The sequence below is a fragment of the Macaca nemestrina genome, chromosome 2 (genome assembly GCF_043159975.1).
Source record: "Macaca nemestrina isolate mMacNem1 chromosome 2, mMacNem.hap1, whole genome shotgun sequence".
Lineage (NCBI taxonomy): Eukaryota > Metazoa > Chordata > Mammalia > Primates > Cercopithecidae > Macaca > Macaca nemestrina.
The window spans coordinates 135,881,416-135,902,213 of NC_092126.1; the positions used below are offsets into that span (position 1 = coordinate 135,881,416).

General features: G+C 39.1%; 1 protein-coding gene across 1 annotated transcript in view; it reads right to left on the minus strand.

Moving 5' to 3' along the window:
* Positions 1-1,138: 1,138 nt before the first annotated feature.
* Positions 1,139-20,798, minus strand: part of RYB (RING1 and YY1 binding protein) — a 69,843-nt gene continuing 50,183 nt past the window's right edge. The window contains exons 3-5 of the mRNA XM_071092077.1: positions 5,704-5,880; positions 5,499-5,597; positions 1,139-5,176 (exon numbers count right to left, since the gene is read on the minus strand). Coding sequence (XP_070948178.1) covers positions 4,924-5,176; positions 5,499-5,597; positions 5,704-5,880 — 529 coding nt within the window. The 3' untranslated portion in view covers positions 1,139-4,923. The remainder of the gene's footprint in view (positions 5,177-5,498; positions 5,598-5,703; positions 5,881-20,798) is intronic.

The following is a 20,798-nucleotide window of genomic DNA, read 5'->3' on the forward strand; positions in this document are numbered from 1 at the left end:
CTTGATCAAGAATAATTGAGCAAGAGCTGCTTCCATGATCCTGTCACATTCTAGCCATGGGATTTCTCAATACGGGGTCTGGACACTTGGTGTTAACACTAGAGTCTGGCTGAGGACTAGAGAAAACCTTTTTGCGTCCCTTTCCGTCCACACAACTGGTAAGAAATGACTCTTCCTTGTGCCTCCCCTGTAAAGGCCAAGTGCTTGCTTTGGCCCACACCTAGTAAGGGAGACAATTCCCATCCTCCTCCAAAGGGCCACCAGCAGTGGGGGCCCTCACAGAGAACTCCTCAGGCACAAAAGCAAGCAGAGGGGCATGGGGTTAGCAGATTGCACGTCTGTATCCAAAATGGCCTATGGGAAACATCAGAGACCCCATCCAATCCCCGTCCTTCAACCCTTCCAGATCCTTTCCTAGACTTTTGAGGGGCCAAACCTGGGTCATGTTCAGTACTAAAAAATGAGGACGAAGAACAGAACTTGCTGTTTTATCAAAACAGACCCATTTTCAGCTCAACATCCTGCGCTATCTACACTCTTTTCCTTCCGGCGCTAGTTCAGGTGCAGACCCAGGACAAAATAATCGGGGATGGATCTTGGCGTGTTTTAAGTGGTTTCTTAATTCTTTGGAAGGTTATAGACTGGTGTGCCTCAGCACCTGCAGCAGCAGGCAGGAGTCTCCCTAGCATGGGGCAGTAAGTGAGCTTGTGTGGCTTTTAGGTTAGTAACACTCTTTATTCACATCTCTGAGACAGAGTTGACCTAAACTCCAGTTGGCCAGAGACAGGGGTTGTCTTCTGAGGATTTTCAGTCCTCAATTAGCAATTTTTAGCATTATCTCCATTTTCTTTCCTTAAATCCCATTTCCTTCCTTTACATCATTGCAATTTATCTCAAAGGTTACACTTAGGAGGCAGTCCATTTTCTTCCAAATTTTGGTGATTCTTTTGCTCAAGATTCTTATGTCTTCTTTTGCATCGTTGAGGCATGTACTTAAGCACCCAGCTACTTCAGCTTCTGATAAACAAGTTCTAAAATACAAAGTGAGCTCCCTATTCACATTGGAAATATTCCACAGGTTAAAAATTATTATTCTAAAGGCTAAAATCTATACACACAAAAATAGAGATTTCCAATGTAAATTTTACTATTTTATTTGTGAAAAAACTACAAGCAGAATTCATAAATAGACATTTCTATTTAAAGCAGGAAAATGATAAAGTGGCTTCTAATAACATAGTCGTGCACATGCCAGTAACAGGAATATATTAACATCTTTTATTTGCTAGACAAAGAGCAGTGTCCAATATAAATTTCCCCCAAAACATTTAAGACCTGTGAATTTTTGACCAGTTCACAAAACCACCAACTGACACTTTAGCATGAAGAAAAAAAACAAACCTAACAGACTGTCAGCTCTAAAGACATTACAGAGCAGAAACTTCCAAAAGCGTTATACAAGCTGTCTTTCTGGGCAAATGAAAAATATAGCTCGTATAATACATTAACAAAAATTCACAAGATAAGATTGTTTTGACATACTTAACAAGCATTCTCTATTTGTCTCCAACAAACAAAGCTAAGGAAATAATGTAACCATCTTTACACAGTAAATTAAGGTTACAAGTCATACACAAGAACAGAACTGCTTGCGCATTAAAAACTGTTCAGCTCCATTGTCATACTCTAAATGTTGGCTCTTAAACCATTTTCGGTTACATACAAGCAAAGGTTATTATATATTCAGCAATTAATAAATTTTCAATAATTTAAGATACGGTAGCTTAAAAAAGTAGACTGAGAATGGTCTTGATAAGGCAGGTGAAACATCTTAGTGGAACTAAACTCACAGAAGCTTCTGCCAATGTTTTTAAATATCCAGATTGAAACTGAAAGGTTTTGATTAGAATATTGTGTGGGTGTCAAGATGTCTTTTTTTTTAACTGCATGACTCAAGCAGAGCAAAGTCAGGTAAGCTCTGTGTGCGTGCACACGCACCAGTGTAAAAGATTGCGTGGTATTAAAACAAATGGAAACTTGCAAGCATAACACTGTGCTTTTTGTTTAACCTGCTTTCTGTGCCACTGAATACCAAGTATTTCTGGTCCTCTTTTAATATATATCTTTATAATCTACACTAGTGTTTTTACACGCTGCCTACTAATTGTAGGGCAAACTGAAGACACAGGAAGTTACAGGAATTCCATTTCCAGAATACATGCCTGAGGGATGTCATCAATTTCCAAAATTAAAAGTCTATAAAGTACCTACTACCTCACTACCCAACAGAATACACCACAGCAACTAAAGGGCTGGCCCTATAACATCTGATTGCTTAGATAACTCCCACTGTTAGCTGTGGTTTCTATGAAGATGGTAATTTCATGCCACTTGTTCTAAAGCAATCCTCCCCTTCCTTCACCCCTCCCCATTCTTTAATTTATCACGGAGGCAAAACTGAAAAACCAAAACATTGGCATGAATGAATTAGCAGCCTATGAGTAGCTGGTTAATCAGCTTTTTCCACTAATCTATGGGGTCCAATCACTTTACATGAAACTAGTTTTTGAAAAAGTACACAGTGTGTCTGAACAAAGTGCATACCAACACTTATTGGTTCAAAAAGCAGTGCAACCTACAGGAGTTTGGTGGCATTTAAGTTTTTTTTTAAAAAAGTTAAAAACAGCAATTCCTTAAACCTCTGGAAAATAAATATGGCTGACTAATTTACCCTCCCTGAGACCCTTAATAAAAGGAATATTAAAACTTTAGAAGGAATGTCTTTGCAATATCCCACTAATATTAAAATGTGGATTGAAAATTCATAGTCAAATCACTATGTATTATATATTCTGATGCCTACAGAAAGCATCTGATTTCCTTTGGTTCATTAATAAATACCTTAAAAATGTATTTAAAAAGATAAGAGTAGCTTGCATCCCAGACACAAGCATTATTTTAAAAACGGGGGAACATTGTCCATGCATTTGAGAATAGGACCACAGCAACAAATGGCACTGCTTTATAATCTATACCTTTGAGAAAAGAATTTAAATTATGGTACATTAGTGACTACAGAATAGTTTTAATGTAAATGTGAAAGGAACCTTTCCTGTTGGCTACTCAATTCAAGCTGTTAATTTTTTTATTTGTTGCCTCCACAGACAGAAATTACTTCTATTATTAAGCAAACCAGGATTTTAACACCAAAATGTGGTGCTTCATTACAAATTAGGCTGCCCTCCTGAGTCCCTAAACATCAAATAAAGAGAGGTAACCTCAAATTCTCATGCTTGAAATGTCTCTGAAGTACTACAAACTCTGTATCTAAATGTAAAAGTCAAATAGAAGAGAGACCCCACATCCAAACAACAGCAAAACCAAAATTTAAAAAATTATTTTAATAAGGAGAGGTGGAATTGTATTAGTGGTCTTTCATTACTATTGTTATTAGTATTTTTTTTTTTGCAAGACAGTAAAAAGAGTGAAGAGAATGAAATAGAACAGTTTATTCAAGCTATCTTTACGTCCAGGAAGAAAAAAGATTACATGCTGCTCGCAGTAAGTACGAGCTTTCCCTGCAACTCTGGCTGCAGGCGCGCAAGCCGTTCACCACTGGAGTTCCTACCACAGCAGGAGATTGAGAAACGTCTCCAAACACTGAAAAGCTCCATGTCAGGACTAGATGTGTGGTTGATAACCTTTGTTCAGTAAAACAAATCATAGTAGATTCTGAGAAGGAAAAACAAAGAATGCTCACAACTGAATCGGTAGAGTGAAGGTTTATGAGACGAAGGGACATGAGGCAAACAAATTTTAATTACAGAAACCACCACTGCAATGTCATGTAGAAAGTAGAAACAAGGGACAGCTTCCTGTATGGACCAAAAATACAGTTTATAGACCGCTTCAATCCTAAAACTAAAACAATTTCTAGATTTACCTCAGACACGAGTAGAGGTCTGGAAAATGGAGGATGGAATTCGAGTTACAGAATACCATATTTTCATGAGTGCTTATGTAAGAACAGCAAATGATAACATGTAACCATAATTTACACGAATACTTGGCATTCTGGAGCTAGTTTAGTTACTTCTGAATGATCAAAGCCCTCCCCAACTAAACCACTTGTGATTTGTCAGTTATTCCATTGCAAATGCAGGCTATCTGGAGCAGTCTTTAAATTTGAGATCACATTGTTTAAAAAATATATATTTTTATATCGTCCAGTATTCTTTAGACAGATGAGAGAGTCAAGTTCCCACATGGATTGGAACATACTTCATGTCAGACTGATTTTAGTTAAATTTCAGCACTTTCATAGAAGGGACTGTCCCAGATCTGTAACTGTTCAATGTTGTATTCACTTCACAGTGTATCAAGCACCAGCGTTGCCATGGATTGGTTTCAAATAACCCTTTATATATAATTTTATATTTTTATATATATAGTTATATCAAAACTGATAGTACATAGTATAACTGGAAGAAAGAACTAAACTTAAAAGGATATGCTGAAAGGATGGAGTTTGTGAACACAATAAATAAAAGTTCCCTCCCCCTCCCAACCCTCCCCCCGCAACAAAACAAAAACAAAAAACCAGTTGTAATGTACATGGAAAATTGTGCACAGCAGATTTTTTTTTTTTTTTTTATAAAAAGTAGATTCAGGAGCACATCCAATTATAAATGATTGTTAGGAAAATCATATAAAACAATGGAATACATAAAAGTGTCAAGAGTAATCGTCAGGGTGCGAAATTCCTTGGTGGCCAGATGCCCATGGCAAGCAGAAATTATCCTGGCAGCATCACTAAGAGGTCGATGTCCACAGAAGATTCTCCAGGGATGCAAGCAGCATGGGCAGGTGGAGGATTTGAATTTCATACCCTGATTCATAGTTTTCACAATTCCATGTGCAATTTCAGAAAGATTCATCATTGACTGCTGACATGTCGCCCTTTGGCGTGGAGGAACGGGAGGAGCCCTTGTCTGTGCTCTCGGACCCCGAGCTGCTCTGGTTCTGCTGTTCTGACCCTGCACTGGAGGTCACTGTGGATGAGGATGTCGATGAGGAGCGAGTCTTTTCCTTAAAGTCTGTGATAATGACGGTGACGTTGCCCACAGTTACTGCCAACTGCTGTGCAGTGCTCCTGTCCACGTTTTTCAGCCGGGGCCTAGAAGCAACACCACAGGGGAAGAGCCAATTAAATAAGTTATGGATCAAAAACAGCTTCTGGCAGAACGTCATCAATACACACAAGACTTCACGACACTGTGGCAATGAATCTGAACTGCCTACCGCACATGCCAAAGCCGACTACAAAGTGTGCTGCTCAGCTTTAGCAATAATCAATCCAACAAGCACAGACAGCAAAGTTTGAGACCACTGTAAAATTACTAGCCTACAAATCCAAGGCACAAAACCACCCCAGGTTCATGATTACGATTAAGTAAATCAGAGCGGTAATTTAGTATGTCATTCTAGCTTTCGAGTACCTTGAGGTGTGATTTGTTTCGCTGGTCTTTGTTGTAGCATTTGCAGACTGTATGCTGTTTGCTTCGCTAGGAGGATCTTTCAGAATGTCAGACTTTGGTCTAAATGAGGGAGATACAAAATAAACAAACAAAAAACAGGCATTTAGAAGATATCTTGAATTCACTTGCAAAGTAATATCCTGTACTTTGTTAACCAGAAACTTACTTGGTTTTCTTGTTGGTATTTTTCTTGGTAACACTAGGACTAATTTCCTTGTCTTTCTCAGGTTTCTCTTTGTCCTGCTTTTCAACTTTCTCCTTCTTCTCCTTTTTAGGGGGTGGTGGGGTGGCATACTGCTGTGCCACTTGCTGTGCCACCAGCTGAGAATTGATCCGAGGTTTTCTAAAATGTTCAAAAAATATATATCACTATTTGCTTTATAATTTTTTTTTTAACATTTTTATCTGGTCTCACAATACCTTGGGTATTTTATTACTGATATCTGACAACTCAAAACTAAATTATATGGTTCGTGTTATTTCTGCATGATTTTGTATGGATTATTTAGTATGGATACTAAACTTTTCCTTGTTCAAAGGAAATGATACATTCACAAGTGATAACACTAACATACACATCCCTGTGCAGTAAAATAGTCTTTGAGCCAATAAAACATGACAGTGTTTCTGAGAGTGCTGAGAACACTACTTCTTTCAAGCCGTCAAGATTATACTGACTGACAGCTTTCAAATACTCCTGCTGCAGAGGGTTAATCTCATTTTATTAAATGGACACGAGTAATCCCTTGAAAAGAGAATGAAATTAGAAGTGTGACATTCACTCCTCAATCTAATTATTCCAACTTGTTCTGCTCCCCTGCAGCTCTGTGATTGGCACAGACAACATATATAGAGCAATAAAGGTAACTATAGCTCATACTAGCTCCCAAGGGAGTGAAGACTGAAAGTCACTGTAAAAAAAATCTTACACAAGTGACACATTCATTGTGCCATAAACCATTATGTCTGTGCCAATCTCCAACTGACACTGGCTCTTAGCACTATTGTTCACAAATTCTAAGAGATGCCAAACACTTTCACAATGCATGACCATTCACAGCCCTAAATAAGACAGGGAGAGAGGAATGCCTATGCTTTATTTCTACATAATATTAATTCTCCAAGACATTCCCATCTAGATAGATACTTACAATATAATAAACTTTCCAAGTTTAAGATGGAAAACAAATATAGAAATGGTTCATTAACAAAGTAAAACAACTGGCTACCACAATGTAACAGTCTCCTTTAGATCCAATAGCTCCCTCTCCAATTCCCCAGGATGGAGAAATGGACTGGAGAAAAATAACTGGACAGACCAAGTCTGACTCATCAATGGGAGAGTCAGTGGTGGAGGATTAGAAAACAAAAACCTAAAAACAAAACCCAAAACAAAGCTGCTGCATTCTTACCTAACGCTGTTATTCTTTGTTTGTTTTGAGGTGGAGTCTCACTCTGTTGCCCAGGCTGGAGTGCAGTGGCACGATCTTGGCTCACTAAAACCTCCACCTTCCAGGTTCGAGTGCTTCTCCTGACTCAGCCTCCTGAGTAGCTTGGTTGGATTACACGTGCCTGCCACTATGCCTGGCTAATTTTTGTATTTTTAGTAAAGACGGGGTTTCACCAAACTGTTGGCCAGGCTGGTCTCGAACTCCTGATCCACCCGACTCCACCTCCCAAAGTGCTGGGGTAATACAGGTGTGAACCACTGCACCTGGCCAATTTTGCTATTCTTTACCAGGAAACAAAATGAGAGCCACTAGGTACATGACATGCTGGCTCCCTAAGCCATAAGTGTGGTGACTGGAGCACCTCTTGGGCAGTGGCTATGATATAGCTGACAGGGGCCACAGGAGAGGTGGGGACAGATGCTCATGCCATGACAGTATCACAGTTAATCTGAGCATTGAAGGAACTGGTTATATTCTGAGTGTTTCAGAACTGGTCATGACTCTGCAAGAAAACACTGTGAAAAAAGGAGCAAGCTCAGAGCAAGCTTACCACTGGTCTCTAGCAACACAAGTTTTGGTCATGGGATGGCATACCACGAAACCTTGTATTACCTGAGCCTGGATCACAAGTGACAAGGGATTCAAACACATGTGAAAGCGCCCTGGAGAAGGGGCATGTACTTACTCTAAGCCCCTCTCTTCCAAGAAACACACAGGACCTCCTAGGTGAAAGGTGACTTTCCCTTTTTCACAGATTCTAACAGCAGCAGTAGTCATTCTAACACATTTTACTCCTTTTAAAGAGGAAGTATGATTGTGTTAATACTTAAAAAAATAATGACCACTACAAGACATTGCACATGCACTCACTGGGGACACAGATCAGCTGTCTACAGGGATTACTAAACAGTTTAAATTGGTGCTAAAATAAACTACCATACATTAACCAATATTCAGGTGTTAAAATGAAATAATGTAGCCAGAGTTAATAATGTGAATAAACCATTCAAACTATGAGAAACTACACCCTGATGAAGAGTTTCAATTAACCCAATATGGGTACTTTACGCCAGAGAAATCCGATCCAAGAACAAGAGAGGACACCTGAACACCAATTTAAGACTATCCTAAACACGAGAAGCAAAGGTAAGCCAGGTGCTTGGCCCCAGAGAAATCTCAGCCTAATCACCAGGCCCACCCAATCTGAGACGGAGGAGCCTGCCTTACTCCGGGACAACCTATAAAAGTTGTCACTTACCACGTTACACTGTACCTGTCAATCAACTGTACACTACTCCATAGCAAAGACCACATTTAATCATCTTTGTCATCATGGCATTAGGCAGTGCTAGGTACTCAATAAAATTATCTACTGGATGAATAAATGAACACCACAGAGAAAGACAAAGTAAGATGCAAACTGAGAAGAGGGCCTAAGCTTTGGAGATTGAGGTCGTTGGTGACTTTTAGGAGAGTGGGATCACTCTCCTATGTGGGATCAGGGCGGCAAGAATTAAGAGCCTGAAGGTTGTCAGAGGAAGAGCACAGGAGCTCTTCCTCACCTCAGAACTGTGATGCTGAAGTAAGGGATTGCTCTGCTCATTACCCAAGCAAACTGAGGAGGATTTCTGTAGGAAACAGTGTCATGGATGATGTTGTACAATCAAAAAGGGAGAACGATGGAGGGCATGCAAGACAGAAGGGTTAAATCATCGGTCAAAGGGAGAGAAAGAACACAAACAAAAGGCCTAGGGAAAGGAATGGGGACACTTTCTACTGAGACATGAGAGGGATGCTAGGTAAAGATAAAGTGACATTTTTACTAGAAAAGATGACAATCTGAGGAAGTTCTCTCAGTTGGTCTCTCCCTTCCCAGGGAGGCACGCAACATGGCAGAGGTAGTGTAGGGGTCGTGAGCAGAATTTGGAAATGAGAAATCAGAAGAGATTAAATGAACCATGGAGATCAAAAGCAGTGCCTGGTTTGGTGAGTAGCAGGCACTAACAGTATAGGAGAAAAGAGAGCAGGTGATGAACGAGAGAGAAAAGGAAATTTACTTGCATCTCACAAATTACTCTTAATAGCATGAATATAGCATGCCTAAAAGAAGCAGCTCTCCACTACCCAGAGATCATGCTTATCCAAAATGGCTTATTCCCTAAAACACAGCCCATCTGCCAGGAATATTTATTGGCACACTGTAGACAACAGGTAAGGTGCCCTCTGAATGGTTCTGCCACTGATATCATTCAACAGTTCAGCAAATGCACACTCAGAATTCTTCAGTGCACGCCAACACAATCTGGTATCTACAGGATGAAGTCTGTATGTACAAAAGGTAAATTTCAGCCGTAAGTCCTCTTAAAATGCAACATATAAGCACAACTGGGTGAAAGTCTCACTCGTTCCTAATGAAATGTTTGACTAGTATGGTGAAGTGTTTCTCCCTCTGTTGGTCAACAAACCAAAATTTCACAAATGAAAAGGATGCAAGGCTATTCGGGATCTAGTTATTATCAAGAAAAATGGGGCATCTGCTAAACCACCTGTGTTGTTTGAAAAGTACTGCTGTGTTCCGAACGTCCTGTATGTGTCCTTAAGTGACAACCTAACTCTTAAACCATCACTTGCCCCCCTTCCCCACCCAAATCCCTCAACAACAGGCAAGCATTTATCATCTTAACTAGTGTAACTGCTTTTTCAAACTAGTTCTCCCAACAAATGCCACAGTACTCCTAGAGTTGGGGAGCAGGGGATGAGGTAGGGAAATTCGCCTTTTAGAAGGCGAATGAACAGAAAAATACAAAGGCCACCAGGCTGAGCCCTCCCATATAAAGATGCTACGTTGTCAGAGATGTTCTGGCGGCTCTTGCAATCTGTCCCCTTCCCCACTTCTAGGCTAATACTCTCTTCGCTGCATGGCAAGTGGAAGAATGAGAAAGTCCAATTTCCATTGAGAGCTATGCACACTCCCACACTCCACTCCTAGGATGCTGTGCCAGGCTCTCCAGGTTGAACATTACAAATGTACCTAACATGGGAGAGAGGCAGAACCTTTTCAAAGCTATCAGAGGACAGGCACATCAAGAAGTCAGAGTCAGCACAACATGCCCTCAAGGAGGAACTGTCATCTCCATTTTACAAATTAGGAAGACTGAGGAGCAGAAAGAGTAAGAAATTCATCCAAGGTTCAGCTCCATCTGGACTCTTTATGGACTCCTCTTATCTTCAGGTATCCTTAAACACTCTACAATGATGCCTTTGAAGAGTTCAGCCTGGCGTGCGTGTGTCAGGGGTGGCAATGTGAGATGAAAAGGGTGATGAGGGTACTAGGGACTGAAAAACTCAGGTCCAAGTTACCGTTTAGCTAGACTCCTCCCTGAGAACAGCACTGCCACCTTTGTTAGCCTCACCATGCCTTACTCTGGCAAGGGAACTACTTGGTTGTCTTTAAGAAAAGAGAAGGGGGAACAGGCAAGACTGTTTTCCTTGCTTTCCACTGCCTTTAGAACATTCTAAGGAATGAACCCATATTATGATACTTAACACTGCTGATCGGTGAGACATAGTGACTTCCCACAAATTCACATTACTTAATGAAGTCTTCTAAGTGTCATACAACACACTGTAAATAGCACTCATTTAATGGGCAAAACTTTCAACATGTTGTGGCAAGTCACTTCTTCAATACGAAGCTGACAGCTTAGTCTCCGAGATTATTCAAGTTTCCCCAACGAATCTTAAACAAGCAGGTAAACACCTTCACAATACAGCAGTAAATGTTAAATCAGAGCCCATGGCCTACAGCTTTTGGTGTCTAAGTCTCAAATTAAAACCAATCAATCACCACCACCAGCACTACCAATCTCCAAAACAAAACAAAACAAAAATGACCAGAGATTCAAGATAGTAAACAGTTTCCCTCATAAATTTAGCAAACAAGCTTTTTGTGTCTTCTTCACGACTGTATTTTCTTATGAAAAGGGTATCTTCTTGAAATATTTTACAGGTTTATTGTTGCCATTTCAGTAGCATATAAATGAAAATGTGCTATGAAACTACAATAATAGACATCATCAGGAAAATATTTATTTGCATTTAAGCAGCTAACATTTCAGAAGAGTCCATTCTATAAAAAGTGAAGCAGATCTTTATCTGGGGCATCCTTAGTGTCTGGAAAGGAAAAACTTCAGAGAGTTCAAATGTACACAACCACAAATGAGAACAGAAAACAAGACACCTTTCCTGGATTGCTTTGGTATGTGTACTGATACCACTTTTAGGGAGCACAGGTAAAAGAGTTGTTTTTTAAAGAGGCATTTTTCCTGTGTACTACTCTTTTCCTTTTCCTCTTGTGCAACGTGAGATCTTACTGCTCATTTCTCACATACTTCTCTGGATCTCAGCTACCACAACAAGCAAGGAGATGACAAAGCCATCTTGTGATTCAGGCAATAAAGAGCAAGAAGAGTCTCTAATAAATTGCATCCTTTCCTTGATTATGTGTCCAGCTTTTCATAAACTATCAACCAGGTGTCCATTTTGCTCACTTTCCGAATTCCACCTGGCATTTCACTTTTCAATTAAAATACCCACGGGTTGTGGAATTAAGACAATAAACCCATCCATCTCAAACAAAAGGTACTTTACAATTAACACAGTTCCTTACAACCTACAAAATGCCTTCATCAAATCAGCTTACATCGAGCCCTTGAGTTCTTTGTATGCTGCTTTTATGTTCCCCCTAACCCTTCCTTGCTTTGGCAATCTATTAGTCTAAGAATTAGCAGCTTCAAGAATTTAACAACTCTGGGCAAGTCTCTCCACTGAATGCACTCTTTATCAGGATATTCTTTATGATAGGTCACATTATGATACTGTAATTAGCCTTCTCACATGACCTGTTTTCCTGTCCCTACATCCAGAAGGTCATATACATGTACACTGTATAGACACATGTGGACTGGGTTGGCTAGGACAGATTTTACCACATCCAATAATGACTGAATTTTTATATTACTGATGTCCCAAAATGCATATATCCCACCTTGGAACCTACCAAAGTATACAACTCAGCTGTTATTCTGTAACACCTGCCGACTAAAACATTCTGAAAACAAAATAGGAATGGTAGTAAAATCCAACTGCAGGAAACTAGGTGGGCCACATGTGTGAAAATGCTTTATAAACTGCATACAAGTTTTTTTTCTTCTTTGCAAAAGTACCTTGTTAAAGCCATACTGAGGCTAAATCTTTGTCTGGACTTGTCTAAGATAACATATTCCAAGTTGTAAATAACCAAATTGCAAATATGTTTGTGGAATACAATCCATGTTTAAGTTGGGCAACATATCTATTTACTTCTAAGGAAAGCAGTGTTAAAGTGTGAAAGCATCGGAGTTGTTTTATCCCAACAGCACTGTCCAGTAAACACTACTGGTCTCTGGCTTTGATGATTAATACAATTTGTTTTCTGTTCGCTTAACCCATATACTCTGTTCCATTATATTTTTTATATACCAAGGAACCTATATGACCTCATGACTTGACTGAAGCCAACCATCATTATAATATGAATAATTAAAAACCCAATTGTCACTTTACCAAGATCATACATTGCAGGACATTATTAATTTCCCTCTGCTTCCCAAACAGTATTTTTTTCTGCAGTTCTTTTGTCTCTTAAATAGTACTTTCCTCTTTCACGTAAACACTTTTCTTCCATTTCTCAAATCCTTTGGCCCATCTACTACAAGGAGCTACTAGGTGACCCGAAGGAGGTCCAGTCCCATTCTAGGTTACTCTTTCCCACATACATCCTTGACTCAAGAGAATCACTCTGCTCTGTATTAGAAAACTAAAAATTTCCCTCAAATTTAATCCTATCAAAATTTCACAACTCAAGTCATCCCCTTTCTTCCTAATCTTTCCTTCCGTCACCTTCACAGGTAATAGGGAAACAGAATAGTATAAAGGAAGAGTATAGACTTTGGAGTTAAGACAGCCTTTGGACTTTATCCAGACCTGCTACTGAGCTTAGGTAAATTACCTGAAATGAGAATGAGGCCACACCTACTTTCACAGGGCTGAGGTCAGGATGAAATGAGGATGAAATTAGGTACCATTCACTTAGCTCTTGTAACAGGACATGTAGATAGATAATCCACAAGATAACTCCCTGTAAAAATAATATATACATTCCAAAACACTACTTTTCCAGCCGTAGATGTGTCTGCCACCCTTCTTCAGATATACTGGAAGGCAAGTGGAAAGATTTACAAGTGAAAGAAGCTGGTAAGTCTGCCCTGGGAAATGGTTCTAGAGACATAAATCCTTCGCATATGTTAGCATCCTAAAGTTAATTATGCTGTCTAACAGCAACAGCAGCACTAAGGAGCCTCACCAACATAGCTACCAGTTTTTCTGCATATTTCAGAGAGAATTTTGGTTTTGCAGAAATCCCTTTTAAAAGAGGATGCCTTTAGGGAAGGCCACTGAACTTCAATTGTACAATATCCACACATGGTGTTACACAAACTCTCACCAGATACAGCTTGGTTAGAAACAACTGGCTCCAACACGACTAACAAGTATCTTTACCTTAATTAACAGCAGATTCTGAAATGTTCTCCTTCACCTTAAATTTTCATTTTGGATATTAAAATGTCTCTTATGTCCTGAAAACAGACTTTCACCTGAGCACCAACAGGTGAAAACACCGTAACTTTTCTGCAACTCAGGAACATATATTCAATAAACAAAAAGAGCTAAAAGTGGTTCTGATTTTTGGAAACAAAAGACCTATTTTATAAATCAATCTGGCAGCAACAGTTATCTCAGCCCAGTGGGCCTCAAAGTGTTGTTCCAGAGACTCTTGGGTGTCCACACGACCCTTTGAGGAGGATCTACGAAACAAAACTATTTCCATAATAATTTTAAAACATTACTTGCCTTTTCACTTTCTTTTCTTCAAGAGTTTACAATGGAGCTTTCCAAAGCAATGACATCTGACGTCACTGGTCTGAGAGTTTGTATATTTTCATGTTTTAAACATTTCTTAGTTTTAATTTCTGATATGGGAAGTATCTATACATATAACTAAGATGAACAAAAGCTCCTTGGGGTCATTAATACTCTTACGAAACGTAAGAGATCTTCTGACCAAAACACTTGCAAACGGCCATTGCAGCACCATGCCAAATATTGGACTGTGCGACTCTACTGCACCACGGGTCAAGAAAGAGACAGTCTTGAGAAGGCAACTTCTCAGGCTTAAATTTTTCCTCAAAAAAAAGGTGAAAAGCAGCATTGACTCCAATTGCTGGAAACATTTTGAAAATAAAGAAAAATCTTAAACTTATTTAACACTAGAACAACTTTCTAAAAGTGCGCTTCAAGTATTTAAGCCATAGACTATAAAGCTGGCTTCCTTCCATTTCCTCTCTCCTGTGGTGCCTGTAACAGAATTTTATTTGTGGTTATTCAAATATTTTAAGTAAATGTCCCATAATAAATAGTCCCTTTAGCTCTCCCTCAGCCCTTCTCCAAAGAACATGCCCACTAACAAAGAATGTGTTAGTTCAATGTATCATGTAAAGAAAAGCATTCCCTAAATCGTTTTGAAAATGGACTTTTGTTGGAAAACGGCTACATTTCTTTTTGATACCTCCATTCCATATTTTCAACACAAACTTTCTTCTATGGTAAAAGATTTTTTTTGCTTGCTGATCATCCGGTTTAGTAGTGTTGCAGGATCACTGTCCCATCTGAGGCAGTGTGAGCACCACAGCAGCTGCAGGTACTACAACTACAGGCAAGGTAGAGGCAAACTTCTCCTCACCTGACTCCCTGGAAGGAGCAAAAGCCTACGTGGACATCCAACCCTACTCTCTGCGTCAGAGATGTAACATTTCTTGTGCCATCTCCTCTCGCATCTCAACTCTATCTTCGGCATTCTGGCTTATGCCACCTCCTCTCCATCTCAGTTTCACCTTCAGCATTTTGACTAACGTTCTCAAACTCATGCAACAGACTTCTCCAAGTGCCTAGCAAATGCAGAGGCACGGTGCTGTGCATTCTGGATGTGTGTGAATACACGTTCATTTTCCAACGGGCCGATTGAGATATAACACAAGAGATTCCAACAGCCCAGACCTCTGGTGAGGACCTTTGTCTTACATGGGGTCTGCCCTGTCATACAAGCTGGGACACAGCCCTTTAGAAAAAGGGCTATCTAGACCTCCCCCTTTTTGCTTTCATATTATCTTGGAACCCTAAGTCTGTGACTTTGGATGAGTTAGATAATCTCTCCAAACTTCAATTTCTTTGTTGACAAAAAGATTACAGTAAGTGATCTGTAAGGTTCCTTTAGCTCAGACACTTGTATTGAGTATTTAATAAAGACAACTAAATAAAGTATTTGTTCTTGAGGTGCAGGCAAGTTTGCAGTTTATGTTCTTAGTAACTCATGCAAGTGAGAAATAAACATGCTTTTACAAACCTTCTACAAACTACATATTGTTGGTTTAGTGACTTAGACATGACTGTTCCTTCTTCCCCACCAAAAATGATACACAAAAGTACCTTCTAAACCATGTCAATGATGAAGATGAATCCCAGAAACTAAGAATCTCTAAGCAAACGCCATTTTCAGATGCAAATAAATGTGACAAATCAAGTCTTTCTCCAAGAAACATTACACTAAAGCAATCCAATCTGCTCTGCAAATTACTTTAAAGCTGTCAAAGATCCTATTTAAAATGCATTTAATGATTCTGAAATTACAGTTCATGTCACAAACATGGGTACTTGCAAAACACAAAAGAATTAGTAACTTACCAAAGACAGAAGCTATTAGATAAGCCACAGTCTAACAAATACTTAACTAGTTGCCCTCCTCAGGTGTTAGTTTCCTCACCTATCAAATTAAGATTCCAACTAAACTAAGGTAAATTTTAAGGTTTCCCTCAAATCTAACCTTTAAAACAAAACAAAAACTTAAATAATACAAAATAACAGCCCTGACAAATTCATTCATGGTCAAGAGATCTATTATAATTACTGGTTATTAAAACTTTATTGGTTTTAATACTTTACAATTCTATTAGTGGTTATTAAAAATCACATTACTGGTTATTAAAAACTTTCTTGAAGCCCATTATCACTTCAGAAGATTCTCAACACTTCACTAACTGCAGTGTTCACAATCTGAGCATTATTCATTATTTTGGGCCCCATAATTCTTTGTTGTGGGAGCTGTGCTATGCATTGGCGAATGTTTAGCAGCCCACTAGATGCCAGCAGTACCACTCTCTCTCAAGTTATGACACCCAAATTTGCTTCTAGACATTGCCAAATGTTCCCCAGAAGAAAAAAAATCACTCCCAGGTGAGCATCACTGGTCTACTGTCTAACCTTAACTACAGGAATACAATATAAGGGAGTAGAAACTTTTGCAAATATGGGAGGGCAATCTAGAACAAAGAGAACTTCTCTTGTGCAGTTTTATCAAAAGATGCCTGCACAAGACATCTGCATATGTGTTCACTGTTCTGACTGGTAGGGGCTATAAAAGGGTAGGACATAAGGAGAGGAATCCCAAGAACACTGAGTATACTGATACCATATTATCTCTGTATTCAGACGTGTGATCACTCTTCTCTCGCCAGATGGAAAGACAATTTGATGGTCTCTATACAATTACAACTCTGACAATACCATCTATACCTCAAACATTTCTGGTAATCATGGTCTTTATTTCCATTAAGGAAAGGAAATGGCTTTTGAGTAAGGGAAGAAAAGTTTTAGGGTATCTTTATTTACTTGGTCAAATGGCTGAAAAATCAGGTATGAGTGAAGGTGAAGAAGACTCTAAAATTACCAGTATCTATTACTAGAAACACTAGCACCAAGCTTGATAATTCCTTCAACTCCATAAAAATGGTTTTGTTTTTCTGGGGGCTGGGAGGGCACAGAGTGGCACAGGTAGATGAGAATTCATATGTCAATTTAAATAGTGATCTTTGAACTTAAAATGTTGGTCATATTTTTTTACATATGGATGAAATATTTATCAGAATAACCAGAACACATTTGCATAAGAATAGAAACTTGAATAAAGTGGAGAAACTTCAAGGCTATCAACAGTCATGTACTACATCCTAACACACCCAAGCAGGCACATCTTAGTGCCTAAGAAATTAATCATGCAAGTATCAAAGTCCACTCTAACTAAAGAAAACATCTGTCAGGAAATCTTAACCAATTCTTTCATTCTGTACTCTTTTCATTTTGAAGAACCAGAGAGTGTTAATAAGTATTTCTACATAAAAACTTAATTCTGCACAGCTCCCACTCATGAGTACTTTTCTTACCTAAGCAAAATTCTCCAAAGAACTTTTCAAGCAAGTGTGGTGAAATGATGTTTAAAAAAATGTATCAGAATGTGTATCATCTAATGTATTCAGCATCAATTAGTTAAGATGATTATGTTCGGAACACACTGCCGGGGATACTCCAGTATGTGAACTCTCCCCTCACCCTCATTCTTCACATGCCAAGGAAACCTCAGAAAGGACTCTCTAATCTCCTATACTCACCTTTCATCTTCATTGTCTTCCTCCGTGCTAGTTCAGGACCTAAGTATCTTCCTATGTCCATAAGGTCCTATCTGGTCTTTTCTAGTCCTCCCTCTAGCTATTATACATGATGCTAAAGGCCAAAGGGCCTAAAGAGAAAAGGTGAATTGCCTGTTCCTCTGATTAAAACTCTGCCTGCTGCTAATAGAATAAAATCCTAACTCCCTAGCATGATATATAGGCTCTTCACAAGTTTCTTCAGACACTTCTCTCAGCTTGCTTTTTCTCCACACTCACTGTCCCAGGCCTCTCATTCATAGGAGCTCAAGTCACACTAAACTTTATCTTATCTTTTTCAGAAGATACCTTTTACCACTTGTTTTATTTCTTATCTGCTATTCCTTAGCTTCTGCAATGCCCTTTTTCTCCATATTTCTTCAATAAAACCCATACCTGCTTTAAGATCCAGCTCAAATGCCACTTCTTTCCCAACTTCTCCTGGCAAGTAAGTTTGTGGCCAGGTTTTCAGTGTCCCCAAACCACCCTGACATACCTCCACCACTTAAGGTTCTACATTATAATTTATCACCCTAGTTGTCTATGTCTCCCTACTAGATGATGAACATCTCTGAGACAGTACCAACCTTTTCAATGTTATGTATACTCCCCAAACTTGCTTCAAAATAGTAATTTCTTGCCAGTAGGTCAGCTAATGCTGGCTGCAGGAGTGTATGTCCTCTGTATAATGCAGTGCAGACAGCAGATGCTACATCAGCATGTTGCATAACATTGTATTATAATGATACACTTAACTGTCTCTCTCTGAGCCTCAGAACTGAGCTCTCTGGGGATACTATATATATGAGAGAGAGAGATCTCAATGTATATGATACATGAGAGAGACAGACAAGAGAGATCCCAATGAATATAAAGATCTACCCAGAGATAGAACTGCTGCCCATTAAAAGAGGGAAGAAGAAAGAAAATTAACAGGTAATGAAAGTTTCCTATGAGGAAGCACTGTGTTGAGCATTCTACATACATCACCTCTCACTATCCTCATGACTTCTTGAAGTTATTAAATAAACCAAACACCCAACAGTAAAAACGAGACTAGTGCAAGTAGAGTTTAACCTAAGTTTCTGCTCTTTCCACCAAACCTTAAGAAGGAAGGGAGATGAACAGAAGCCAGTAAAAGAGGGGAAAACGAAGAGAATGAGATGCCATTTTAAAAGGGAAAGAAGATTTTCCAGGAAAGAATGGTCAATAATATTAAAAATAATCTTAAAAGCTATTAACAAATAAGGCCTGAGGACAATCCTATGAACCTGGCAATCAGGAAGGTATCCTTCCAAAGCGTTTCTTTTCCAATTCCTTCACCAGATTACATACATGCCCCTTAACCCTCCACCTTTCCTCCTACCTCAAATAGCCCAACTACCAAAATATGTCCCACCTATACTGGTATGAAAAAAGCTACTTTTGCAATCTGCTCTAGAATGCCTATGATTTTTAAAAATCTTAGAACAAGGAACTAGGACAAACTTCTTAGGAAGTTGAATCTAGTCCTTTAGGAATGCTCTTTGTCTTTTTCTGTTTCTCTATCAAAACAGAAAAGGTCTATAGGTAGTAAAACTGAGTCCCCAGAGCAGGGCATAATACGCCTGCTTTTCTAACCTCAGAGAAACTACGTTATCACAAGCCCAAGTATTGTGGCATCAAGTGAGATTCTCACACTACTAGTAAGATCTCCAATTACAGACTTACCTAAAATCTTAGCTTTAAGAAAGGGATATTTTGAAAATTGGGATTGTATACTGCATACGTGGAAGTACCTGCATGACCGTAATCATTCTGACACAAAAGCTTTTCAATTTAGTACTCCACTCCAAATTATCTACCTTTGGCATCAGTGTAATCCAGTTTTTATCACCTGTAAAAAGTTTCCAACAAGGTGAGGATTCTGTATGTTCCATAAATGACTTGGAAATGTCTTTATTTGAGGGGGGTGGGAGGGAAGCCAGGTGTGGTGGCTCACACCTGTAATATCAGCACTTTGAGAGGCCGAGGCGGGCCAATTACTTGACCCCAAAGTTCAAGACCAGCCTGGGCAACATGGGAAGACCCCATCTCTACCAAAATACAAAAAAAATTAGCTGGGTGTGGTGGCACATGCCTGCAGTCCCAGTTACTCAGGAGGCTGCGGTGGGCAAACTGTTTGAGCCCAGAAGGTCAAGGATGCAGCAAGCTGTGATCATGCACCACTGCACTCTGACCTGTGCGACAGAGCAAGACCCTGTTAGGAGAAAGAGAGGGAAAGAGGGAGGGAGATACCCTCCCTGTAAGTGTACTTTCTGCAAAGACTTGCTGAAAATGATTCACTAATTTGCAAAGACAAAACAGATTTTTCAAATGCTTTTTTAGAAGTAGAAATTTTAGATGCTTTATTAACTAATTTTTGACTTACAGAAAAGTTGCAAAAATAGTAGAGTTCTCATATACCCCTCACCCCGTTCTCCCTAACGTTACTATTGTATATAAACACAGAATGATCAAAACTGGAACACTAACATCTGTACAATTCCGTTAACTAAACCTTTCCTGAACCTCACCTGTTTTCCCACTAAAGTCCTTTTTCTGTTTCAGGATCCTATCTAGGTCTCACATCACATTCTGTTCTTATTTCTCATTTTTTTGGGCTCCTCCTGATATTTTTCTGGCCTTTGTCCTTTATGAACCTGAAACTCTCGAGGACTGGTCAGTTATTTCACAGAAATGCTCCTTAATTTGGGTCTGATGTTTTCTCATGATCAGAATGAAGGTCGTGCCATGGCAATGATGTGCCCTCCTCAGTGTATCACATCAAAGGGTTCATGATGATGTTTTATATTTCTCCACCTTAAAGTTATTGTCTTTCAAATAAATATTCTGGCAGAGATACTGAGACTATATAAATAAGCTGTTTCTCCTGAAACTTTATATTAATTTTAGCATCCAAATGTGGATTCGGCACAAATCTCTAACTTTCTGTTGGTAGTGGTGGTATTTTTGTCCTAATGGTGATTTTCTAGTACCTTCTTTCCTTTTATAATTATTAAGTGGAATTTTTCTTTAAGAGCTGTCTCTACTCTCCCATATTTACTCAATTATTTATATCAATATGAATTAATGGATACTTATTTTATCCTATAGGTTAAAACAGAAAACTGTCAAATGTTCATTTGAGCATTTTT